General features: G+C 41.2%; 2 protein-coding genes across 6 annotated transcripts in view; one reads left to right on the top strand and one right to left on the bottom strand.

Moving 5' to 3' along the window:
• Positions 1 to 24: 24 nt before the first annotated feature.
• On the bottom strand, positions 25 to 25845 carry ubn2b (ubinuclein 2b). 5 transcript variants are annotated; one of them, XM_037537362.1, is made up of 16 exons: positions 25204 to 25845; positions 23768 to 23884; positions 21607 to 21708; positions 21065 to 21277; positions 20171 to 20271; positions 18387 to 18873; positions 10449 to 10519; positions 8308 to 8544; positions 7277 to 7387; positions 7012 to 7155; positions 6144 to 6194; positions 5834 to 5876; positions 3542 to 4882; positions 2686 to 2881; positions 943 to 1011; positions 25 to 669 (listed from the first exon to the last, which is right to left on the bottom strand). In XM_037537362.1, the coding sequence occupies exons 1-16, from the start codon at positions 25534 to 25536 to the stop codon at positions 623 to 625; spliced, it is 3663 nt and encodes a 1220-aa protein (XP_037393259.1). In that variant the 5' UTR covers positions 25537 to 25845; the 3' UTR covers positions 25 to 622. The 5 variants fall into 5 exon arrangements, with proteins under 5 accessions (XP_037393259.1, XP_017576188.1, XP_037393262.1 ...); XM_017720699.2 differs by having other exon boundaries at positions 21146 to 21277; XM_037537365.1 differs by lacking the exon at positions 943 to 1011.
• Positions 25096 to 27915, top strand: part of mcoln1b (mucolipin 1b) — a 25707-nt gene continuing 22887 nt past the window's right edge. Inside the window, exon 1 of the mRNA XM_037537376.1 lies at positions 25096 to 25178. The gene's annotated coding sequence lies outside the window, so the exon portion shown is untranslated. The remainder of the gene's footprint in view (positions 25179 to 27915) is intronic.

Raw genomic sequence — 27915 nt, 5'->3', positions numbered from 1 at the left:
AGCATCACCAATCCTGAAAAGGCATTGCTGGGACTAACTAATGCTTTTTATTTAGCTAGTGTGGAGTTCAGCTTAAGTAGACAAATTTTGAAAATTCAAGTACAATACAAATTCACCCCCCCACCCCCAAGTCCCCACTTTCATTTGGATATAAAATAATTTTTGTTCAACAGGGGCTTATAATTCCACTGGGAACAGCACCAGAGACACTGACCTACACCTGAGAGAGGGAGGGATGAATTCACTCACTCATTCATTCTCTAGCTACCTCATTCATTAAAGCATCCGGAATTCACTCAGTGGTTCAGCAATCAACACACACAAATCACTCAACTCATTGTGTACATATACACAGTTTTCCCTCCCTGTCCACAGTGATTAAGGTCTGTCTGTGTAAACATTAGCCAAAAAAAAAAAAATCATCCATTCCAATGATAATATTATTAATAAAAAAAAAAAAAAAAATTGATCCATTCTTATTGGGTAAGCCAGCAGTCCATGCATATGTGGGTGGGCCCCTTGGTTATGTCCATTTCAGTACGAAAGCCACCCAGATTCACGCATTATCAGAGTCAGTTCACATGAGCTTTCCTATAGAGTCCAGCAGATCCTGGGTGATAGGTCATAGTGACTTCCTCTTCACGTCTCCACCCTGGCTTTGAGTGACATCTGTAACAGGAAATGAGAATCAGTTCAGAGGGAAAAAAAGGGCAAAACCCATGCTCATGAGAAGACGGGGGGGGGGAAGGGGGAAAACAACACTTAACACTTAGGACAGACCCAAGAAAGGTACTAGTAACGACTACAGGAGGGCAGACATGCAACCACCACCAGATGAACACAGAAGACAGCCACCAGGCAGGCAGTGGAAGGGGGGTTTTGGGGGGAGGGAGGACAGAGAGAGGGAACAAGGGAGCGACGGAGGAGAGGGCCACAGTTTACCTGAGAAAGCGAGTTGCAAGTGAGGAGGCAGAGCAGCCTGAGCACCTGACATGAGACCCTTTAACAAATCTGAGGAAGGATGGACAGACAGATGGAGAGAGAAAAAGAGCAAGAGGAAAGGAAAGAGAGGAACAGGGTAGAAATCAGAGAAACAGGTGAAGGGATGAAGGACAGGGATAGACAGATTAAGTGGAGGGATGAGAAAACGGACCAGAAAAAAAAAAAAAAGAAGAGCAGATATAGATCGTTTAAGGGAATGAAGAGATGACAAAGTAGAGGTGGGCAGGAGAGCAAAGAAAGGAAATTGAGTGATAAGGAAAGGAAGGAAAAGGATGTAAAAAGCAAGAAAAGTTGAACATGAACACAAAGGAAAAATGGATAAACAAAATGAATAAAAATGTTGTATGATGAGAAATACAAACAGGCTAGCAGCAGGTCAAAAACACTACATGAACCAACAGCAGCACAAGAGACAAGCCAAGGACAAGGACATACGGTGTCATATACAGCATGTTACACGCAACGTTATGGGTATAGTATTAGATGAACTCTCAGTGGTTTGTTGAAAGTGCCAATCATTTTCACTTGCACCTCAGAAAGCAGTGCAATGTGACTGGTATTCAGTTTGACCTCCAGAGCTGTTAGAAAAAGCACAGTGGATACTCCTCTCATCTATTAGAGAACAGTTTCCTGCTACTTCAACTCTGGAGGAGCTTGTTAAGTGATTAGTAAGCAGTATAACATACAAATCGATACTTTGATTCACTTTTGACACAATGTGTGTTTCAGCCCCAATATGATTAGATCCAGGCATGTTTCTTATGCCTCGTTCAAAGCCTCTTCATTGTTCCCTGATTGTACCTTTATGAAGAGTTGAGCTGAGTATCATATATTTTTTGATATCCATCACCACCTTGATTTTGATACTTCTTTCTAAGTTGTTTTCGATATTTGTCTTTTATATGGGGGTGTTTGCTTTGCCTTTCTGGCCTGCTTATAAGCAACTCTATCAGTTTCTTCCAAATCTTGCCTTGACTTCCACAGTTCCCCTTAACTGCCATAAATGTCTTACTGACATTTCAGACAATGGAAACAGGGTTGGAAGCTAGAAGCAATACTTCATCTTTTTATAGTCTTCCCCTGCTTCGTAGGTATCAATCTCAATGTATTAGGCTATGGAATTATAAGATGGCAATTCATGATGACACTTCTTGACCTGCCTAACCAGTCCTAGCAAGCTAAGCTCAGAGACAGTCCACTTCAAGTTTGGACACCTCTGGTGTTAAGAACAGAACTAAACAGAGTAATGTGGGCAGAGTTGCCCAAACCTTTGCATACAACTCTAGTGCCATGTGGTTTACTTTGATAACTAGTGGAATATCTAGACTTCCAAAATGACCAGCAATACTAAGGCATTTACACAGGTATCAATGTAAGTAAATAAGACAGGATTCTCTTAACTGGACCCATCAAACATAGCAAATTGATGTCAATAGTTCATGTGTTACTCCTCTAATCATTAGTGTGCAGACTATGTGAAAGATAGCCGAGACTGCTCAGAGACAGGCTGTTTCATGTGAGGTTTCATTGATTCGACTGTGAGTGAGTGAGTGAGTGAGTGAGTGAGTGAGTGAGTGAGTGAGTGAGTGAGTGAGTGAGTGAGTGAGTGAGTGAGTGAGTGAGTGAGTGAGTGAGTGAGTGAGAGAGTGAGAGAGAGAGAGAGAGAGCGCGAGACACACTCACTGGGGGGTAGACTGTATCCTGAGCTGGTGGGGTTAGCAGAATTGGCCGCTGCAGCAGTAACTGTGGGAGTTGGGAGGTTGAGCAGGCCTGGGAACTGGAAGGGCAGAGAAACAGGCACCAACCCTCCCAGCATCCCGAATCCCAGTGGCAAATTTGGGGCACCTGAGCCTAGCAGAGCTCCACTGGATGATGAAACCTGCAGAGGGGTGGGAATGAAAAGAAAAAAAAAACTCTGACAAGGAATCTGAAAGATGCGACAAATAACAAACAGGAAAGTCAACTATGTTAACCCCCATGACAGAGTGGTGACTGCAGTGGTCACCCCTGTGGTGCTAGCGTTACACTGAACACACTGAAATGATCTAGATCAGACATGGAACAGTACAACAGGAGGATGACCATAGCACCATGGTCAGCACAACAGTAATGATGTTCTTATTGTTGTGAATTTTTTGATAAACAAAGCAACTCCTGACTGTTTATGGCACTGATGCAGAATTTCTTAATTTTGGCCCAAAGAATAATTGGCTTGGTGGCTCTAATAGACAGTGCCATTTTTCTGTCCACCCCTCGTTACACAGAACATGACTAAAAAGAAAAGATACATGTGCGTTTGGTAATTCTTGCAAAACTTAATGTGCCTGGTGGCTAAACTAACATTCCCTACTAGTTTTTTTTTTTGGATATGTTAGCATTTTCACACTGTAATACTTTCAGTAGTCAAGCAATAGGATGCATCCAGACAGGCACACTAATTTAGTTCATCAAACTACCCAATTTATAGCTGATTTCCAGTTGTTTTGGAAGTTGATTAACGCAATAAACAGAATGCACTCTGCTTCCCACACTCTCTTACCTGTGGCAGCTGAGAGGCCGATGCTGAGGAAACCGACACCATCGTCTTAGTCCCCTGATTAGCCATGCCTGCTGGCCTTTGCCGCTGTCCATGATTGGCCGAGCCTACAACGGGCGAGGCGCTGGTTGGAGGCTTCGTGATGGAGGAAGGAGTGCTTGTGAGGTTGCCGCTGTTCACCTGAGAGGAATTCTTTTGCTGCCCTACAGGGGAGCTATAATTGGCCCTGACACCTGAGAACCCCGTGTGAAACCCTGGGCTTTTAGAGGAGTACTGGTGCACGCTGGGTAATGTAGGCGGTCTGAGGGTGGGGGAGGGGGAAGGAGAGCTGGTAGCCACGCTGGGGGTTGATACTCGAGGGGTGAGTTTGAGGATGGGGGAGTTGGAGCTGTGGGGGGATTTGGTGAGCGTAGCATGCATTGGGGTGATAAAATTGGACTGTTGATGCTGCGGTTTTGGCTGAGATGGGGAGGGAGAGGGCACTGAGCGTGAGGACTCATGTGGGGCATTTTTGGACTGTGGTATATGTAAGGCCTGTGGCGTTTTGGCAGCGAGGAGCGTGGAAGAGGATGAGGAAGAAGCGGAAGAAGACGGCGGTGCACAAGAAGTAGGGAGCACAGGAGGCCGAGATGATAAGCTTATGTCTCCTATTCTACTGCCATTATTATTGCTGGACTTGTGTTGGCCCGGGGACGTGACCATGGGGGATTTTCCCACGGGTGAGCTGAAGCTTTTGTGAGGAGGGAGTAGCGGCGAGGCAGTGGGCGGCGGCCTCGGTTTCGGCGGAGACGGCGTACCAGGCATGCTCAGCTTGTTGCTAACAGCAACGACAGGACGTTGGGCCGTCATAACGGAATGTCTTTGCACCTGAGACACACCGCCCATGCTGACCTTCGCCCCTGCCAATCCCTCACTCCTAACAGCAGGGGAAGAAGAGATGGACACCGACGCAGGACGAGAGATGGAGGGAGACGGAGAAGAGACAAAGTGAGAGCTACTCGTGGGCAGTGGCACGGTGGCAGCGGGCACAGACGGGGCAGTAGTGGTGCTGGTCTTTTTGGGGAGCGGAGTTGTGGAGGTATGGGGAGCCGTAGGGCTGGAGGGTTTAGGGCCCTCGGGGGACACTGGGCTGTCAGACTGAATTAGCCCCTTAGCAGCACTGCTGAGTAGAGCCAGTGCCTGTGAGATGGAGTCCAGAGATGGAGCTCCGCCCAAATCCTCATCCAGAGAGTCCGAAAGGCAGATGGGCTCGGATGGGGACGGCGGCTTGGGCAGAAGGCCAGGCTGCTGCACACCTGTCTCCATGGACGCAGTTGGCTGCTGGACCCAGCCACCATCCTGAGGCTGGAGAGAGACACCAGTATAAATGGGTGTGAAAGTGTGCATTGTGATGTATTGACAGGAAGGTGGCAATTCAACTGCACTGATTTTGGAATGTTAGAATCAATTTTAATCAATTACAATAATATTAAAAAAAAAATAATAATAATAATAAAAAAAAAAAGTATGTGGTCATTTCTCAACTAAAATAAAACTGCTGTTCTCAAAACATGAGATATGAGAAAAACTATGAGATTACATACATACATACACACACTTCTAAAAAAAAGTGTATTGTTTTTATTTTCAATATTGCTACACTGCATCAACAGTTCCTGTACAGTATTTCTACTACATTAATATAGGAATGAGACACTGACATTAGGGTATAACCCACACGCTAATGTTTGAAGTCCAATTATCTAATTCAGTGCATTTTCAAAAAGTAAATTTTAAATTATGCCAAAGTAATTTAATTGAATTGTGGAGAAACTTGAGATTTGATTATACACTAAAGAATCAGAATCCCTGTCAGAGATTTACACCCATGACGCTCTGACAGGATGAAATTATTTTGCAGTACAGTTTGCCATTTTAATATTGCAGGACAGATGTATTAATATGAGACGGTGAAGCAAATCAGAGAGAAAACAGTAATATTTCACATCGCTCCAAGTACTCTCACTATATTTGCAATTATTTTCCAGCAATGCTTCTTGAAAAGTCTTGTGTTTCTAAAAAGAAAGATCTGCTTTTGAAAGATTCACTAATTCAGCTCTTGGTTCTGACCAATCAGATGCAAACAGAGCACCATGTAGGCAAGCTTAAACATTAGTGCACCTGACTAAACTGCAGGTTTATTCATTTCCTCATCTACTGTATGTATGACAGTCATTCCCTGCTTGAGATATAAAAGACAAAAAGATGGACTATAATGCACTCGCACATTCTCCCACATAAATGCGCACAACTTACTTTTGGTTTCATTTTTGGAGTGGGGACCATCTTTTTCTTCACCCTGAAAAGAAATGTGAAGAACCATTTCTGACTTGAAAGCATTTTGTTTTGTACAAGAACAGCTACAGACAATCTGGACAAACTGGCCCAAGAAGTTTAGTTTTTAATCAAAGTAGCCTGAACAAGTTAATCTTTAGAATATTCAAATCAGTTGTGATCAGAACTGAAGTGACAGAGCGAGTCTCCTGATTTAGACTGGTTTTTTTTTTTTAAAACTTGCATGAGTAACCACATGTAAACAGTGCGTTTTAGGAGAATCAAAACTCACGTGTTTCCTGTGAGGTGTCCGTGGGCCATGCGGCTCTCTTTAATCAGCATCCTGAAAACACAACAGGAAGCGAGTGTGCTTCATACCTCCTGACTCCAGGACAGCAAAGCAATAACTATAAATATATTGTTGCTGTCGGAAGAAAACCTTGCATCTCCATTTTTGGCATGTTTCAGTTTTTGACATAATTTGAAAGTATGTTACTCTTTACATTGTTTGTAAATTTTATGATGAATGGCCTAAAAGAAATTACCCAAAATGACATGGGAAAAAAATCTGGTTCCATTGACTTACATTGAAAGTGAAGTATGTTTTTTCCCTTCTCCTGTAAAGTTACTATTTTGGAGATACAAGGTTTTCTTCCAACAGCAGCGATATAAAAATGTACATATGCACCCATATACTAAAGAGCAAAAATGAACACCAAAACGCAAGAAATAAATGGATACAAATCCATAAACTACACGACTACTAACAAGAGAAAACCTATTTAAAATTATACAAGCTTATATGACATTTCACTCATAGTATTGGAGGGCTGAAATGATCAAACACACCCACTGCTGAACATACTACTGAATATTTTTTTAATATTTGAATATTTTGTAAGAGTTTTTCATAGAGTTCAACCTGGGATTCTGGCCAATCTGGCAACTGCAAACAGGTTGCTAGCTGTGTTTGAACAACAGTAAGTAGTGCAGGAAAGCAGAGGAAATGGTCTTTCAACCACTGTCCTAAAAATGAAAACAACTTTTTGATCAACTTGCCATCAAATAGGTACATGACGAATAGTCACTGAACTTCAGAACTACAGCAAACAGAGGACAGAGCACCTTTCTAAAACAAAGGGTCACGCATGCACACTAACCTGGCCTGCATCCAGCCTTTAGGCCAGAGGGGTTTCACCTCAGTCTCCATAAAGGCTTTGAGGTAGTCTTCAGGAGAGGGAGAATTTTGGCCTTCAGCTTCATAACAGCCCAGCTTCACTCGGACCAGATTACACAGCAGGGCCCTTCCAACACACACACACACACTTTTTTTGTTAAAGATGTGTTAATCTGTCTCTTTGTGCTGATGGAGGTGACTGAAGCATTCGTGTGATTGTGAGCCGTGTTTCGGATTGATGGTTTTACCTGAGTTTGTCATCCCACACAAACTTCTTCCGTGGTCCCATTACCCGTTTGCCCGGCTTCTCCTCATCTTCATCCTCTGAACCATTCTTCTCCCCATCCTCAGACATCTGCCTACAATGCCCACAGAAAATTAAACTGTGTGACTGCAATTTTGACACAAACATTTGTTTGACAAAAACACTGCACTAGCTTTATGGCCTTTGGCTTTGGCAGGGGCTGAAAATAAAAAGACCAAGAACTGCGAAGAAAAAAAAAAAAGTCAGCAATTTTTACTTATTTATTTTTTACATATTAGATTAAAACAAATGCAAAGCAGAAGGACTGTTTTGTCCCGTTAGCTGCGCCGGTTGTGTAGGCTCCGGTTTTTCAATGGTTACACCAGCTTGAGGTGGCAGAAAGTATCTGCTGCACCATTTAAAGTGGAACAGGAGAATTTGAACAAGAAGCTGGCGAGAAAGCTCACCAGCTTCATGGAGTGTTGAAAGGCATTGAAGGGAATGAGGAGGCTGCTCTATTTCTGAACATCAACCCTTTTTTTTTTGCTGTTTTACAGAGCCATTAGGTCAGCACTGTTCCATTTGCTCATGTTTGTGATAGTTAAAGTTTCACAGCAACAACTGTAGCAACACTGATCACCCACAACTTAGCCCTCTAACGTTATAATCACAGTAAAGATCTTTTTTGAAGAAAAAGAAAATAGCAAAGTGCATCCATTAATTTGGGGGTGACAGAGCTCCTGAAGGAGCACTGAGATGTGTGGTGTTTTGTTATTGTTATTCATCCTTCAGACTCACTACTGCACCCTAATCACATACATAATGTTCTTCTCTTGTTTAGCTACAAGATACTGCTAATGAGTAATGGAAGCTTATAGCCAATCAACACTGTACCTAAAATCACTAAAACCTAAAGCATTCAATTTGTGCGTCCATTTATGCGTTTTGCAGTAATGCATTACAACAGGTACTCCCCATCTTATCCACCACCAGTATTGTCCGCGAAAGAAAGTGATCAGTTAAAAATGCTCTTACTTGGCCACTTTCGCCATGCAGTCCATGTTGTAGCGAGCGATCTGCTCAGGCATGGCGCTGCAGACGGCCAGTTTGAGTTTGAGCAGCGGTTTTTTCAGCCTATCATCCTGCACGTTCAGACTGAGCTTCTTCAGCCTCTTCAGCAGAGCCTCTTTGTTACAAGGAACGAAGGCCTCAAGGTGGGAATACACAGCAGAGCGCACTTCAGCCGGCTGCTCCTGAACTTGCAGCTCAATACTACAGCCAGGGAGAGACACAAAGAGAGAGGAGGAGTGAATGAGAAAAGATTATTTTACATATAAAGAGTAGTTGTAATAATAGTGGTAATAGTAGTAGTAGCTAGGGATGGGCTTTCAGTCAAATTTCATTTACTCAAAAAAAAAAAAGAATTAAATTCACAGTATGTAACAAATTCACACCAAAATAAACACAAAAAAAACAGGCAAATGTTAATCATCGGTTTTCACCTCAGCTAATATTCATAGTAGTCTATTAATTTGATAGCACCTCGTCTATTTAGACAACCTGAATGCATGAGATTTTACAAAAATGAAGGAAAAAAAAAAAAGCTACAAAAACTGCCAAAGCCCCTAAAAATGAAACATCATTAAGCTGGAGTTGGCATCTTATTCACCACAATTTTCCATTCCACCATAAATGGTGCAGCAGTTACATTTAGGAGCCATGAAAGAAGCTGGTGACTAAGAAGCCACAACATCCAGTTTACCTTAATTAGGAAATATCAAACAACAGATTATGAAAAACACAGCAAGGCTACCATCAAGCCAGTGGAGCTGCTAGACTGTTGAACGTGTTTGACTAGTTGAGTCCCAAGCCATAAACTGGGATACTAATAAGTACAGTATCATTAGAAGTGCACATTTTATACATACTATTTTGAATACTGAATATATATATGCTTATTTGGTGTAGCATGGAGCTTGATCTCTAGTGTGAGGTAGCCATCAGCCAGTCACTGTTTACATTGCAGGAAACGGATAAACACAGGTTCTTCACGGCGTAGTATTCCAGACATCTTGTGGTTCTTAAATACGACAAGGGCTGCACGATAAATCATAGCACCATGTGTTTCATTAAGGACTGAGATGACAAAACAGAATAAACAAACCCACATGTGCAGCACCAGACGGATGTAATTAGGTTGGCATGAACGCAGCGTAAAGCTGAACAAGTGTTTCCCTCCTCTGGCCGTGAACTGTGCTCTCCCATATGGAGAGCAAGTACCTAACATTCAACTACATGGCCAATTACATAGCACACACACACACACACACACACACACACACACACACACACACACACACACACACACACACACACACACACACACACACACACACAACTCTATCCTGAACTACTAGATAGTAAAAATGCTTAAGACATGACAAGTATTTTCACTCTCAGTGTGTGTTTACATGCAAAGATTTATGCCAATCCGATTGAATACAATCAGATTACAGATTCAGACTGAGGTGTTTATCTGCTCACTACTCGACAATCTGATGAAAATCTTCGTTTATATCCGCACTACAAGTAATCTGATGCAAAATGACACGCATGCATGTAGAGTATAAACCTCGTCTCCTCTGCAGACCAGCTTCAGCTCCGCCATGCTGACCGGTATAAACCTTTCGCTATGACGCGCCACGTATGCACAGAACGTTCTTACACCTACCGATTGGAGTGTAATCGATTCAGGCGTTTACACGGATATTATTCCTCTATTTAATGGATTATTTAGAGGTTTACCCACCTCGTTCAAAAATCGAAATTGTATTCCGATTGGCCTCATTCGGATAAGCCTATTCCGACTGAGGTGTTTACATGGGCGTATTCTATTCTGATTCATCTATAAATCGGATTATTAACGGATTATCAAGCTGCATGTAAACGTGGCTAGTGTTGCATATAAAATGCATAGACTGTAAGGTAAAATGCGGGAAACGGTAATGGATACTGCCTCAATGCCTCACTTGTTTAAAATTCAAATGGAAGCCAACTATAAGCATTTAAAATCTAAGCACATGTGTAAATGTACATAAGTAACATTTAAAATATGAAGCCCCACTTCAAGACTGGATGAAGATCAGAAAGCAAAAAGATAGAAACAAAAAACTCACTCCAAGAGGATGTTGTTCATGTCCAGCGTAAAGAACTTCTTCCTTCCCTCCATGTCAAACTGTCGAGATGCCTAGAAACACATACATACATGAACAAAATCATTTTAAAATGTTTGAAACAAACATACACTACTGTTCAAAAATATGGAATCGCTTCTCAGAGTAATCATCATCATCGTTATTATTGTTATTTTTATTATGATTTTTTTTTTTATTCTATCTTAACCAGTAACTGAAAAATTACAATCGAGATTAGAAGGTAATTTTACACAAGATATTCAATGTTTTATAATATCAGCTTCATTGAGCATATATATGTAAAAACAATCTAAAATTGATGCTTGCGATATTTTCCAAAAAGTTGGGACAGGGGCAATTTAAGACACGAAATGTTGCAAAAATGTTTAGAAAATGTGTCTCAAGAGGTGGTGCAATCATGCTTGGGTATAAAAGCAGCACAGAAGAAAGGACCTTTGTGGATCAGACGGCACAGTGTTAGAAACTGGCACATTTCTGTGATGGATATAACCATAAGGGCTTGGGAACACCAACAAATTTATTATGAATAAACATCACTCAACCCTACATTTATAAATACAAGTAAGACAGTAGTATGTGCAGAGGAAATCATGTCAACAACATCCAGAAACGCCACCGACTTCGCTGGACTTAAGCTCATCTGAAATGGAATGATGCACAGTGGAAACGTGTACTGTGGTCTGACAAGTCAACCTGTCTCAGAGGGTAACCTGCACATCTAAGAAGGCAACAGCAACACTAAAGGGTACATACACATTTTGGCCCAATATGCTACCTTTTGGGCTTTTTCCAGGGACATCCATGCTTATTTTAACATGACATCAAGAAACTTTCTGCATGCTGTAAAAGCATGGCTGTGTAATCAGAGAGTGGAGGTGTAAAGGCTCATTTATACTCCCTCCATGTATGAAAAACAACACGTCCATTTCAACAATGTAAGCGTCACTGCCCACATACTTCCACACGTCCTTTACATTGGCATGGATGTTAATCAGTATATCCACTCCAGACGAGAGTACAACGTTTGATAAAACAAACATGGCAATGGTGGAAAAGGTCGTAATATACCAACGACGAAAGGGGCACGTGTAGCCTGTGGTGGTCTGTGGGGCTATTAAAATACTTTGTGAGGTGTATAGAGAATTTTTCACTTCTATTTCCAACAAGATAAATTGCCATTGCGTCTCATGTGAACTACTGGCTACACTGCCCCCACGGCTTCCGGTGGTACGGCACCTTACTCATCTGTAAGCTTTCAGAGAACGTGCACAAATTGGACGAAATTAACGGAGAACATGAACCCAGGGCTAAACAAACAATTAAGTGCTGCTACAAGGAAAAGTGCTGTAATACAGTGTTAAACGTTCTCCTATCCCAACTTTTTAACCTGATGCAGACATCATATTCACAATGAGCTTTTTTTTTTGGAAATAAAAACTATGAAGCTCCTAAGGCAAAACTGAACTAAAATTATACCATCCCAGCATTTTTGGACTTCGCTTATTAAGTGATTTCTGAAATCAGAATGTACAAATACATATGATTCCAACTTCACTACTCAGTTGTATTTACTGCAAGGTAAATGCTAAGTTACCACGTAAATGTTGAATTATCATGTTACTATAGCAAAAGTTAGCTAGTTAAACTGTAGGATTTCATGAAGCAACAAACAAGAATAAAAGAGCTTACTTTCAAATCAATCCTCCAAAACTTTTCATGTGTATGATGAACAACTTGCTTGTAATGCATGCAGTGTCATTTTAAACATGAATTTTCTGAAGGGTGGTTTATGGTTTAAAAAAAAAAAAAAAAAAAACCCACATTAAACTGACAGCAATTGTTTTTTACAGCCTTAAAGTTAAAGTTTACAGCCTTTCATAAGATCTTTGCCAGTTCCTCGAAAAAGACACTCAAGTCCAAAGAGTAGCACCATGTCTGTAAAATGCTGCCCTAACTCACCCAACTCTATACAACCTTGTGCTGCTCTCTCTCCTTTCTAGAGGTCTGCACAGGCTTGATTAAGGCCCGCAATCACTTTTGCCTGTGCCCACAAAATCTAGTGTCGTTCTTGTCTACACCTGCCCACAAAAACTGAATTTTTGCCCACACCCATGTACATCTACCAGGCGCACCCGACTACTCTGGGTTACGCCTAGCTTTCACACCCAGCCACAAAAATAAACGTTTGAAGTTGCAAATTATAAGTAAATATTATGTGCATTTTTAGGCTAAACAAACAGCAAAACAGCTTAGCTTTGCTACTTTTTACCTGTATCAACATTATTATATTTTCTCCATTAGCATTAGTCAGCCCAAAGTTAAAACAGATGCTGAGGCATGCCGCAACACGGGTTTAAAGGCCAAAAAAAAAAAAAAAAAAAAAAGTTTCTCTGAAGCACATTTGCAGCTTCTGCTGTTTGCTCATGTGCTTCTAAATGCAGCCAACAATTGTCTAAGAGCGCCCCGCCCAGCCAGCTTTAATACCCCATCGCATGAGTTTGCAACCTGTTGGCTGTTTACTTGTGGTGCCTTAAAATGGATCCCACCCAACAATTATTTCACACATCACCCACAGGTGAACCTGCCTTGTGCAGACCTCTACTGCTTTCATCTTTCGCCTCTTTCCTCTCTGCTATTTTCCCCTTTCCCTCACTCTGCTTTCCTCTCTACCTCAGTCATAGTCCTCTCTACTGGTCTTTATTCTTTTCTTCTTCCTCTGTGTTCCAACTCCCTCCTCCTTCAGCCTTTACCTGTATGGAGAAAGCCTTTAGACACACTGCACTAACACCTGACTCAGCCTGATAATGAACACTTATACCACCTATTATGCCTCTGCCTTTGTTAAAAAGACAGGATAAGGAGACTCTCCTTTAACGCTAGTGTTACATAGAACTCAAGTACGCTTACACTGATGCACTGAAATGTATCTTTAAAAAGATTAAACTGCACTTATGGTTTTAACTTTAGGCAGGTCATACAGAGGCTGTACAAAGCAGTGGAAATATGCTTTTTTTTTTTTTACTGGCCATTTTATCAGAAGCACCTACAACAGTGTTTCCAAAAAGTTGGGACGCTGTGTAAAATGAAAATAAAAATAGGATGTAATGATACGCAAGTCAACCTTATATTTAATTTAAAACAGTAAAAAGACAGCATATTAAATGTTGGAATTTTTTTTTTTAATATATCCGTTTTGAATTTTATGCAGGCAACACTCTCCAAAAAACAGGGCATGTTTACCACTTTGTTTCATCACCTCTTCTTTTAACAAAACTAACTTTTGTAAACCGAGGAGACACTGCTGTAGTTCTGAAAGTGAAAGGTTTTCCCATTCTTGTTTGAAACAGGATTTCAGCTTTAACAGTTCAGGGTCTCCTTTGTTGTATTTTTTCACTTCAGAGTGCATCAAATGTTGTCAGCGGTGGTTTTGCATTGTCTTGCTGAAATAATCAAGGTCTTCCCTAAAAAAGATATTGTGGCAGTCTTTTTGGATCCTGTTTATAAGTTGTTTCTTTTTTGCATGGGAGAGCTTTAACTTTTAATTGTTGTCTTTGTCTCAGCTATTATGCATTAAATATAGGGTTTCAATGAATTACACATCTGTTTTATTCACATTTTGCAGAGCATCCCAACTTTTTTGGAAACGGGGTTAGACCATATACAGTTAGACCACTGTATATTCTGTATAACTCCAAGTGCACACCCACAATAAGACCACCCAGTCAATATTATGGAATTTTAGCTGATTAAATATCTGCAATTAACAATTTGCCTTCCAACATAAAATCTAAAGCAGCAAATCACCCAATAACCTTTTGTTTTACTTTGCCTATTGAGCTGGTGAAAACAGTTATGATCTCCTACCATCACTTTTTTGAGCAGCTGCTTCATGAAACTTGCTTCACAAAACTGAGATGCTTAGAAGAGTAGATAGAGCTTCAAATGCGGTGCAGGACGCTTTATGTCACGCAATTCAAGTGCAATTAGTTTCACTCAAGTTGCATGAAAATGCCACCATGTAAAGCCAATCTTTGTGAGATTGTGATATTTGCTGCCGTGATAAACATATTGAACTGAGAATAGCGGCAGTTAGGATGTTGGACGCTATATTTTTTTCTTTGCTGCAGCGCTCTGACTAAAACTACAACCCCAATCCTGCTGTTTGCACGTGGCCTACTTCGCTTGGCTTTGCAATGCTGCAAGCAATTGTGCTACATTCAGACTAGATTTGTGACAACACTGGATTTGATTCAAACCTTTTTCCAAACTGTATCCAATTCAGCATTTTTGTCCGATATTGGATTGGTGCCACGTGTGTTAGACATATTGCTGTTTTCCTAAGACCACATGACATGTGTCTCAATAAATATATTTTCTAGTTTCTTTTACTTACATGCATTTGCCTACACCCAGTCAAAAACCATAAAACTTTGCAAAATAACTCCAATGAGCAAAAGATTATCTAATGAAAGGCCTGAGATTTACCCAATTTTCACCCCATATGCAGACCAGTCATGATAAGTCTGCTTTCTTTAGTAATAATAATGGAAGTTTATAGCTTACATCACACCAATTAGCACTGTGGAAATTAAGGATGCAACGGTACATATTTTATTATAGAGCCGTTCGGTACTCCCCCTCAATATGCACCATGACATGAAGATATTCCTGTTATTTTCCTCTATTTTCCAAAATGTCTTACTGCGCAGCAGGTTACATAAACCCTGTACATTCAGTTGCACTATCAGAATTTATCAGAATTTCCCTGCAGCTTATCATGCTCTGCATGCAAATACATGCCGGAGAAGAGACAGGGAACTGAAAACAAATAATCCATCATCTCCAATGTGACCATAGCGAGTGCTAACAAGACAGTGAGAAGTTAAGGATGCACCACATCGTATCATGCAGCGTGCAAAAATTTGAAACTTGTGTTTTTAAAGAAGGTACGCACACCGGAGTAGATGTGTGGCAGTGTTCACGACTACAGCAGCCAGTCTTTTAGGTAGACAGACAAATGCTACTGTTAATTAACCTCGGCTAACGTTTCAGCTTTTATCTTCTGCTTGAAAATGGTTTGTGATGAGTAGCAAACAGATGTGAAGATGTGAGGAAAAGCGAAATGCTTTATTTCACTGAATTTATAAGAGTAGAGGGTGAAAATGAACTTTAACCTGGCTATTATCAGCTCTCCCTGGCCGCATTCAACAGCAGCACTACACTATACGTCTGGTGTACGGTGGCCTTTACGACGTCCCCTCCACACACATTTCAGCAGCAAAGTAACTCCTAAAGTGTTTGAAACATCAGAGAGAAACTGAAAACTTAATGACTAGACCTTGTCTAGCCCTCCTCAATTATTTAAAAGTAGAGTAGGCAAAGCACCTACAGGTCAAAGCTAAGAAGCACTTTTAATTTGAATGTTTTTCTATTCCTGATTTCATACTGTACAGATGGAAACCAGGCCTATTCAGTCTTGCTGGCATTTGTCTGAATGGAAGGGTTTTATTTGTCAATAGGCAAAATAGAGTTCATTGTTTAAAGGGTGGGTTTTTTTCTGAAATATAAAAATACCCAAACTGTACCATTACCATGGCCCAAAAACTATGGCACATACCAAACCGCAGGCCCACTGTACCATTGCATCCCTAATGAAAATGGCATGAATTACCTAGACTTCTGACTTGTGGTAGCTAAACCCTTTTGTCCAGTGTTTATAGAGATAGTAGCATATCATACCGTGGTCAGAAACCACATAGGCAAGACTTAACAGCTCAACACCGTTTGAAGCAAGTGTTTAATGATTAAGTCATGCTGTTAATATTACGTTAATTGTAGCGCACAAGCTTTCATTACTTGTTAGCTAGAATAGCCTTGCAGCTCCAGTGTAAACCTAAAGAAGCAGACTTTAGCTGATTGACTACTTGTGGAGTAAATCGAAGATTGATTTCTTCCCCTCTGAAATACAGCTTGTAGCATGATTTGATTTAAACCTGAATTGCTTGTACTTGTCACTAAACTAAAACTTGCTGCATAGAAAAATTAGATACTTAGCTGAAGGGGAAACCACAACAGGTCAGACACATTTAGTGGAAATGAATGAAACTCAGACAGGAGTCTCTCTCTCTCTCTTAAGCCTTCTTTAACCATGTCAATAAGCATAGTTAGGCAGGCCAGTACTGGATGATTGTGCTAGCAAAGGCTGGTGTCCTCAGATTAGTCACAGAGACACGGCCCAAAGATCACGCATGACTAAAAATAAACCCCACTCAAAGTGAAGACACAGTTATACTACCTACTCCCATCTAGCGATCAGTGGATGGATATACAACCAAAAAGCAAATTCTAAATCTTATTGTAGTATTTTTTGGCAGGACCAAAGACTACTTAAAGCATGACTAAAGCTTATTTCAATCGAAAGGCATATGCTTACCATCATGACCCTACTGATCTTTACTGTAAAATTTACCCATAGGCTGCATGTTTTACAGGCTTCAGAGTAGCCACTTAAACTTAGTATTGTTGCATCAAAACTCATGCAACTGCCTTTTTATCCATCTCGTACACTATATGGGTTTATAACAGCACTGTAGTTAGTTGGTAGAGATCAGATGTTTTTTTTTCTCCTCTAATAATACAGCAACAGCACAGCCAGAGCACTTAATAGATGATCAGTTAGAAGGGAAGCTTGTTACATATCAAAATACAAGCTTTATATTAAAGGAATAGCTCAAAAAGGGAGCTCACGGAATTTCACCCTAACAATGTAGTCGATTGGTATCTGAAGTTTGCTACTTTAATTTTGTGCTGGAGCTACAAGCCTAACGCAGATCTCCTGTAGTCAAAAACATATTTTAAAAGGGTAAACACCTCTTAAATGGCTTATTATGGTTATACTGACCAATGTTTGTATGAAGTGTGTTACTACAGCACAGAGCTCATATTTTTCCATTGAAAACGCATCTCACTTTCTCAGCATATCCAAAAAAGCGATTCATGGGGCTCTACAAAGCCGCTTATTTTTGTACGTCGTGAATGAGCTTCAAGGTCCAATATAGTAAAATATGCTAATGAAAGGAAGTGCCAGAGAGACAGCATGAGGCCAGCCCTCGAGCCTCAACCGCTAACAAGGGCTGCTGAAAGTAGCGCTAGCCAGACCCTCAGTCCCATTGTGGGTCAAAAGTGAAAGACACACAAGGGAGTCGGTCGCGGGACTCACAGCACTCTCCACATCCCTTGTTGGTCCCCCGGGCACTGGCCTCATGCTCTAGTAGCAAGTGCAAGAGTTCCAGTGCAGCACAGATTCATTCCAGCTCATCAACAAGTTTTAAGAATAAAGACTCAAAACTGAGCATGTAAACCTGTGTACTTGCACATGGACCCGTTAGCCTAAACTACACTTGCTCTGCATTCGCTAGAAGCTACTGTCAGCTTAGCGAGAATCTATATACACACCTATACAGGTTCACTATGTTTCATCAAAGCAGCCCTGATGCAAGTTCAGAATAAAGACTGAGCAGGTACACCTGCGTTTTTGTGTGTGGAGCTTTTAGCTTAAGCTACTTGGCAAGAAAGCCAAACCACCAGCTATTGCAGATCACTGATGTGGCACTGGGGCAAGATCACAGGATAAATACTCAAATTTGAGAGAGTGAAATTGCATGTAGGGTGAACAAGCGGCTGTTAACAATTTGCATAATAAAGCACATTCATATTTTTGCTTCCCCAATGAGTGTCAAGGTTTAGGGACGCTCCTATGCCATCTGTAACAGTTCCTTGGGCATAACAGTAAGACATAAAATATACACGGAACAGTTTATTATTCAACCTAGATTATTTGTGTGCGTTTTTGTTACTTTACGTAACAAATTTAATTACAGGACTCATTGCTCCACTTACCGCTCGCAAGTCCTCGATACGTTTGATGAGGGGGGCAGGCAGACCATCCGGCAGTGGAGGAGGGGGCATAAGACCTGTCCTCTGCACCCTGCCTGGGGTGCTTCCTCTCTGAGCTCCAACACTGCCGTTCTCCCCTTGCCCTGGACTGGAGGGCTCCGTAGGGTCCAGCAGCGCAAAGTCCAGATCACCCATCAGGTCCTGCAGCATCTCATTGTCATTGGCTGAACCCAGTAGTGACATCACAGGGTCGTTGGTGAGGTCAGCCATAGAGAGGTCGTTGCCTGGGGGTACAGAGTTGGAGTTAAGCATGGGTCTGTTGGCATTCGGGGGTCCACGTGGGACTTTAAGGGGGCCGGCCACTACAGGGTTCTTTTTCCTCATTTCCTCTTTCTCACGGGTGAAGCGGCGGATCATGGCTGCCAATGAGAGTGAATCCTTCATCAACTTCTTCCTCTTCTTCTTCTCAGGCCGGTTCAGAGCAGACACCCTGAGAGAGGGAAGACAAGGTGGGAGGGGAGGACAGCATAGGTGTTTAGGATTTCAAAGAAAGCAAGGCATCTTTCACAAAACTGGACTTCTCAGCAAAGCTTCATAACTTATTCCCAAAATATAGATATTCCTGTTGGACAATCTCGAACTTCCTAAACTTTGAAACCATCACAGTACAATATAAGTAAAACATGAGAGAACATTCCAAGCGTCTCCGGGAGAAACAGCATGAGCCCAGTGCGCGAGCCCCAAGCACTAACAAGAGCCATGGGAAGCACCTGAGCCAAGATGGCAAGGGTGAATTTTATTTGCTCCTCCCACCCCCCGGCCTCAGCTCCTACTATTGTCAACATGTGAAAGACTCAGTGTCTCATAGAAGAGGCAAAAGTTTCAGTGTTCTTGGGTACAATGTAGTAATATAAATGTCACAATGAATCAACAATTCTATCTAGAAATTGTAATAGTCCAAACTATTGCTATGATAAAAGCACAAACTTGCCACTCATTAATGCAGAAACCAATAGCCAGTATTTTTTTTTTAGCTGTCGAGTCAGATGTGCCCACTTAAAATCATAAAACAGAAGAAAATGCTAAATAGATCATTAAAATTATCATTAAAATTTAGAAAATAAAGGAAGATAAATATATCACTTAACATTTTAAATGAAGTAATATAAAGGGTAAAATTTTATTTTAACAACTGTTTGTAGATTTTAATGCAAACTATTTTAATTGAAAAAACATATGTATAATTAATTTCTCACTGAAATAGGAATATAATCATTGGATTGGTCAATTATTTGAAACAATAGTCAACATAGAAGTAATCATTAGCTACAGCCCTACCATCAAGTACTGCAAAAACAAATTAAAGAATAAAAGGAAAGCAGCTAACATATAGGGCTTTGAATGTCATGCAGATGACACAACCCAACTCTGCATACAATGGCCAAAATCAAACTCAACCATGGCCCAATCTCATTTAGGTCTGCAACTAATGATTTTTTTATAAGTTTTATTTATTTTTATGATTAATCAGCTCATCTAACTAGCAAATGACCTTTCACAGGTAATTTCACAGAAATACATAATGCCATCTACACTGCATATGCTTTTACGTCTATAAGAGAAAAACTCACAGAAGTTGGAGATTCACCACAAGCATTCAATGTTCTGAATGTGGGATAAGCATTTCACAGTTGTGGAGCGACTGAACAGTATAAGCTGTTTCACTCCTAACCTTTCCTGTAATACACCAATCTGTCTGAACGAGTGTGTTCATGTATCAAACTCACCCCGGCTTTGGTACTCGATTCTTTCTGGGTTTCTTCTCCTCTAAAGAGCCATCTTTCTTCTTTCTTTTTTTAATCACTCGCTCTTCACCATCCTTGAGTTTCTACACGCAAACACAACAACAGAAATGCACCTTAAATGAGAAACTTACTCTAAAATTTCTGTCTATAACAACAAATTGGTTGTCAAAATCACATCTAGAGTTGATGCAGCATTTCAACATTCATTCATTCACTTTACTCAAAATCTAAGTGACCTAATATTAGGTGAAAACACATTTTGTTCTACGGCAGAAGTTACCAATCTCAGTTTGGAGTCCTGTTGTCCTCTGGAATTTTTTTACCTGAATCTTTTTTCATTGCATTTTGTAATGGGAAAAAAAATGTAGTATTTTGACAGATCTAGCAAGGACAGGCATGACAATGTACACAAACAGACAGACAGACAAACAAACAAACAAACAAACTACTCAATTAAAAATATAAAAGAAAATCTCAGTCTAAAAGTTCACGTAAGCCTTCTTGTCTCATTCACGCGAGACGGTAAGGTCATTAAGTTCTGAACTATGTTTTCTCTACTTTACCTGCTGAACCCATACCAGGAGGAGCTTATTAATTAGTTCAATCAGAGTCAAATCAGGTGTGCTAGATGAGGCAACGCACAAATGTGCGTTCAGTCAAACAGAGTTTCAAACCCACCACTTTACATTTTGTTGATTTTCTAAGTTAAACCATCCTCTACAGACAACACACGCAAAAGTGGCATATTTCCAAACATTTCAGTGCAGTTTATATGGTTAAACTCAGCAAACAGTGTTTATGAAGAAATGTGCACTGAAGTGTGTTCCCTGTACAAATCACCATCCAAACATACACACAGCTGTTGTGCAAGCTCACTGAAAATGGGATTCCCTGTTTTACAGTCTGATCTCTGAGACATTTAAAGCCCACTGGTCGAGAGGGGAGATCTGTGTGAACCTTGAAGTGGTTTCCGTCCTTGTTGCCCTCCTCATCCTCAGACTCTGAGGCATTTCTGAACTGCAGAGTACCCGTGTTGATGTAAAAGCCTCCGAGCTTAGTGGTGAGGGATGCAGGCACAAGCTCATCATACTGTAGGGACAAAATACAACAGCAAAACAGCAGGAAGTTACAGACATTTAAAGTGTTAATGCAAATCAAAACTGTCAAATTCCCCTTCGCTTTTCACTCGCAATTTCTTTCTGCTGAGCTATGGACCATATGGCTGTATCAACTAGCTTTGTGAAACAGTTTCTGTGCTCAAGCAACTCTTACCTGGGAAACAATCAGCTCAAATTACTGCAGACCTAAATGTATTGTTCCTTTTGTCTCTGTTCTACCTGACCTAGCTGAAGTGTTTTGAGACCAACTGAATGGAACAGTCATGGAGTTCGCATGGCTGAAAACTGAGCCATACTCACAGCCTCAGAGTTGTCAATGAATGGATCTGTCTCGTCGTAGCCATAACCAATGTCAATGAGGTCCTGCATGCGGTCCTTCTTCTTCTTTCTCCCTGCGTTCCCCTGTCAGAGTTTCAGAATGAAGTTAATACATTTTTACGTATGATACCTTTGCAATACTGGCGCTATAGAGGGCTGCAATACATAAACAAGCTCTCTAACCAACCACAGTCTTTCCGTACGCTGTGGCATCCTAACCAATCAAAGCTCCAGATGAGTGGTTCTGTGGCCATTTTGATAAATCAAGGTATTCATGAATGTAACAAAAGCAAATTACTTTGGCTAAAATAATGAAAGCCAATATTTAACTAGCTAATTCTATAATCTGTTCTCCTCGATTAATCAACTAGTATGATTATGTTCCTGATTTTTTTTTTCTTTTACACCTTTTAAATGTTTAAGCAGTCTCTAAACTGTTAATAAAATTAATTTTAAGCCTTTAGATTTATAATTTACTCACTCTCTTTTTTTATTATATTTTTATTATACTAACTTTCAAGTTCTCTCAATTCTAGACACTAACTTCCCATTTTTGTCTCTGTTTACATGACGCTGAGTGGCATCCCTCATACATCTTGCATGTCACTGGTTAAAGGTTTATCAAACACTATGGCTGGCAAGAAAAACAGCCATGTTTGTGATTTCATGACTGTATATTTTACAGATTTTAAGTGCTAATCCATCCAACATCACCACAAAAAAAATTTAACATTTTTCTGGTGCGCAGTGTTAGTTTGAAGAGCTGTCATTTAACTATGTATTCAATACATTTTACTACACTGTACTGATCATCACTGAATCTTTCATCTTTTACACAAGACATTCGGTTTTGCGACATTAGGATTAAGTGATCCTTATTAGTCCCACAACGGGGAAATTTCACCTCAGCATTTAACCCATCCATGAAGTGAAACACCACATGCACTCTAGTGAGCACACACACACTAAGGGGCAGTGAGCACACTTGCCCGAAGCAGCGGGCAGCACAATCCGCAGCGCCCGGGGAGCAGTTGGGGTGTAGTGTGACGTTAACACTACTGAGCTGACATCAGCCACCAGGCTAGTTAGAGCTTACATTTCGTTTGTCACTGACATGCTGCTGTGAACTCTTACCTCCACTTTTGCATAGCACGGAATGTGACTTTTGTGGGTCTTAAGGTATGTTCATACCACAGCATGTGGGAATGGAGTGGGTTGGGGCAGCAGACATTTTCACTCCTCGCTTAAAGCGTTTTTTTGTTTTGTTTTTTTTTTTTGCTCCTTGCTCACACATCAGACAAACCCCCCTCCATATAATTCAAATCTCATATTTATATATTTATTTTATGTCTTGAACATATAGACAAGACATTATACATTTCATTTCACAATTATAAAACTTGTGGCCTTTATTAAATAAAAAAAAAGTAGTTTAACATTCTGTGAAACACAGGCTTCTTTCGGAAGGAATAATCTCCATCATTCATGCAGCTGACAGGAGACTAACTCTGTAACATCTGTTTTACTGTGTTGTGATCAGTAAGAACCATACGTCTGCTGAACAGCTCCGCAGCGCATGAATGGCTGTGGTGTGCAAGCTTTAGCAGTCACTGCTGTATCTCTCACGTCCCACAGAGGTAGTCAGCGTGGAATAAGGCCTGTCTGGTTCATGGGATGGAGTGATACTACAGCAATTACAGAGCGAGAAAGAACACGGACACGGACACTCCGACTTCCCGAAAAGCCACTCTGCAGTTCACACTATCACGGCACACTTCATAATAACATCTCAAATCTGCCTGTAATACGATCCAAGAAGCCCTGAATACACACATGTATCGCACGCACAAAAACTTTTCACGGTGCTAATGCACCTTTACCTTTGCCACCACCATCGCTTGAACTGTGAGTACTGAAATCTTACAGATTTAACACAAACGTTATGACATTTTCATTTTTAGTAATCTATGCAAGATCAAGATTTGACGATTAATCGTTGCAGCCCTATTTTTAACCATGCCACAATAACTCCCCTATGCACATCTAAATTGCAATACAGAGTCATCACAACACTAGCATGTTGTCTATATTGCATCCGTACAGCCCTATTCACACGTTATCACGTTAAGGAAGCGCTACTTACATATTTACTCTCAAATTTCTTGGCCAGAGCTTCGACCTCTCGTCTCTCTCGATCTTCGTCTGCAAATGGATCATTGGGGTCCAGGGGTGGGGGGAGCCCTTGAGGAACTTTCCTGACCTTTAGGAGACACAGCAAAAAAAAAGACGGAATGAACACAAAAAAGGGGGACGTGAGCAGATGCACAGTCTTAACGTACAAACCATTTTCGGCTCATCTTGATCAAAAGAAATTAATGTCTTCAAATTCAGACATACGAACTGTGCCCAAAATGCAGCAATACCACATTAACAACTACTTTCTTTAACATCTAGCTTTTTAACCACATACTGTGCAGGAGTCACTGCCGCCACATAATATACGAAGCATAAATCATGTTGTGTGTCAATAATGCAAACAGATCTTTAACCATGTTTTGTTTTATTAAATAGTATACATTAATATAATTCAATGCTGATTTCAATCGCAACATCTAGCAACCTAACAGCAGCATGGTATGTTGTGTAGCCCTAGTGCTAAAGCAATCCTGAGAGAGGCTTTCACTGAGCAGTCCAGCCAACAACATGAAAGCAAACTTTCTTACAAACATCTCGTCCACAAGTCTGTTTCCCAGACTCGCTTGAGTGATCCACCTGCACTGCGGAGTGTCCATCCCCCTAAGCCCCCCCCTGTTAAATTCCATTAAAGAAGGAGATAAATCAGGGTACCCAGGTATTTTTCTGCCTCAGAATCACATCAGCATATGCTCAAGTCCTTCATCAGATGAAAGACGGGGTGTGCAGGCCCAAAAGTTTGAAATGTCCAATAAGAAGGTCCCTTAGCTTTTCTCTTACTGAACGAGGCTCGACCTCTGGTTCAGATTACCTTGACTAATGATCTGGCCTGCTTTGTGAAACACCAGACTATGTAGTGCAGGTGGTCTTCAAGAACACAACACTGCTCTAGCTGGTCTTGTAGTAACTCGAACCATTCAGATGTGCAGCTTTATTTTGATGACTAATTCTGAAGTCATCTTTACTTACTAGCACTAGATACTTCAATGACCCAGGCGCTGAAAACCTTCACAGACACTGTTACCCCAGTTAGTAGGAACTAAAGCTGTGAGTAGCCCATTAGTAAGCTATAGATAGGCTTTGTAAACTTACAAAGAGCTATAAATAACGCGTCTAGACCACTAGTGGTCCCCGATCCTGCTCCTGATGTTTTCCCTCAGCCAACACACCCGATCTAACTAATCAGCTTCTTATAAAGCCTTTCTAGAAATAAAGCGGGTCTGTTAAAGCAGGAAAAGCACCAACGTTGGCTTGCAGAACCTGCGGAATCTGTGAGAACACCTGCTCACTGGGAAGCTATGAACTTCACAGAGATCTGGCAACAACGTGTCCACATGAAAGGCCCTGCAGCTCAGCTCAAGGTAAGTGAAAGTGCCCCAGTCTTGCCTGCTGGATCAGCTCGCTGTAGCTGAACTCTGCAGATCCGTGGTCGCTCGGCTCAGACAGGGAGAGACTCAGCCGCACTGTTGGCTCCGGTTCTCCCGAGGCACTGCCGCCACCTCCGCCGCCGCTGCCGCTGCCGCCTGGGGCTTTTCCAGCCCCGAATAACCCAGCAGCCCCGGCCCCGGCCCCAGCCCCTCCATCCCTCGGGAGGTGGTGATGATGGTGAGGATGGTGAGGGCTGACCTCGCTCTCCTCCTCCCTTCGTCGTTTCTTGGATTCGGGAGCCGCGCTGTACGAAGCGAGAGTCACGAAAGGGACTTTTCTGGGGTCGGCCATTGGAGGGTTGACCGCTTTTGCCCTCGGGTGGCTCTGTTACCCCCCCTCAAACTCTCTAAAGTAACTAAGCAGGCGGGCTAGCAGCAGCCTTTAGCTGAAGCTAAACCGAGCTGCTAACTAACCGGCCAGTCAACACGCAGCTAAGTTGAAGAGTTCACAGCACAAACTCCCGCCGTCGAGGATCCGGCGTCCTTCGGGGCCTCCAAAGTCGCTTTCCTGGACGCAGATGGCTACGAATCTCAGTTGTTCTTCGCCTCCATGAGACTGAGGGCTCCAGCAGCATCCGTGGTGGCCATTTTATCAGCGCTAAACGGGTTTACTCTGCTGCGGGTCACCGGGCCTGCGCAATGCTGGCGCCCAGCGGAAATGGAGGAAGCGCACGGAGGGAGGAGACCCACCAATCACAAGACAGAGCGCCTCTTAGAGCCCGCCCACTTACTCTTTCACTTCGCTTCTGGTGTTTATTTCTACATTCATCTACAGCACGCGCGCCTTCTACCTTTTTAAAGTATTTACCTGTTATTTTGATTTTTGTTATGTATTTTTATTCGTCTTTTTTCCACAAAAATGTGACCTGCGCAAAAGTTGTGGCACATTTTATAATTTGTCTTTCATTTTTTCCCAATATTTTAAACTCAGAAAATAAATAGAAAATAAAATTTGCAAGAAAAATAACATATTTATGCTCTCTGTTGGTGAAGTGTTAACTTATTTCCACTTAGAAAGTAAACAAAACCCATACATTGACAGTTTTTTTGCAGACAACTGTGCTATAGTATAATAAGGCCTGGGTTTGGTTCCCCGGCTGAGCAAACAAAGACCTTTCTGTGTGTTTGCAAGTTCTCCATGCTGCTGCGTGGGTTTACTCCAACTGTCCAAAGACATTTGGTCAGGTGAATTGCACACTCTAAATTGCCCCGAGGTGTGAGTGTGTGTGTGATTGTATACATCTGTGTGTCTGCCCTGTGATGGACTGGCTGTCCAAGCTGTCCAGGGGGTTTCCTGTCGTCCACCCAGTGACCACTGGGATAAGTTCCAGCACCCTTCTGACCCAGAAAAGATAACATGTAATATAATATAATCCAGAGTAGTCTATTGCCACATTGATGACATGCTTCACAACACCACTTAGTTCTCTTCTCTCAAATAATTTTGTGCCTCGTTGGTAAGTGCTAACAATCTATATTTTCCTTTTTGAAAACTTAAACTCTTAATCCATATATACACACCATGAGCTGTATCAACATCCACAATCATACAAATCTACATGGAAACATAAAAAACATTTCAAATAAAAGCAAATAATGGACTCGAATGAGCAACGAGGAAGCCAAGGGTAAAAGTAGACAGTGACTTAGACAGCAGTGTGTCTGAAACAATGTCACAGTGTTATATAACACCACAGGCTAGTGTTCAAAACAGCATGGACGTCTTAATTCCAATTTCAGAGCTTGCTTAGTGTGTACTTCTTATTAGTGTTGTGGAAATTAGACAAAGAAACCTGTAAGCATTTAATTTCTAGTCATTTTAGACAGGGATACAGTACATCCTCATAATACACCCAAAACAGAGTGATGCGTTCAAACTCTACTATGTTAATTGATGTATATCTTATCAAGCACGTACAGTAAGAAGCTTGATTGTGTTTTGCCAGCATGAACACATGCATAACATGTCACAAACACAGGTTCCTCATTCCTCCATAATCTTCTCACTCTGGATCAGAACACACAGCAAGCAAGCAAGTAAATGCATGTTACAGAAATCACATCTCACAACATCTCACACTATTCTACACCAAATAAGAAACGGTGACCCTCCAGCCTGAGCGCAGTTAAAGTTGTACATCTCACCACTGTCAAAGTGGTACAAATAGGCCTTTAACAATAGGCCTTTGAAAGCAAGCCAGTCACCAAAACAGACATGAAGTACTAATTATTCATTTTTCAGGAAATATCTGTGAGGAAATCTTATGGACTATAGTACTGGATTAGTTCAAACTTCAGCCCCACAGTGAAAACAATACTTTATTCAGACTATATAAGGACTATGTTATGATCTATGTAAACCCAAGGTATTAACTGAGAAAGTTGTAAGCTTACAATGTACAGAATTATCATTTATATATTTCTTTCTATTGACACATGGCTGTCCCAAACCCTAACACCTAAATTTCAGCTTGTGAAAATGAAACATACTGGTTATTTTTTGTTTGTTATATATTCCAAATGTATTTGTGCATTTAACACATATTTCCTTTCCATATGGGAAAATAGCAGTGTCCATTGTGTCCAGTGAAAGTGTATTCATGTGCTCCTGTCCTGCATGGAAAAGAAATACATGAGCAAATGAGAAAATTAGCAAAAATACATCTTGGAA

This window comes from Pygocentrus nattereri, chromosome 1 (assembly GCF_015220715.1).
Source record: "Pygocentrus nattereri isolate fPygNat1 chromosome 1, fPygNat1.pri, whole genome shotgun sequence".
In the NCBI taxonomy this organism is placed as follows: Eukaryota; Metazoa; Chordata; class Actinopteri; order Characiformes; family Serrasalmidae; genus Pygocentrus; species Pygocentrus nattereri.
This window is presented reverse-complemented; position numbering and strand designations above follow the sequence as displayed.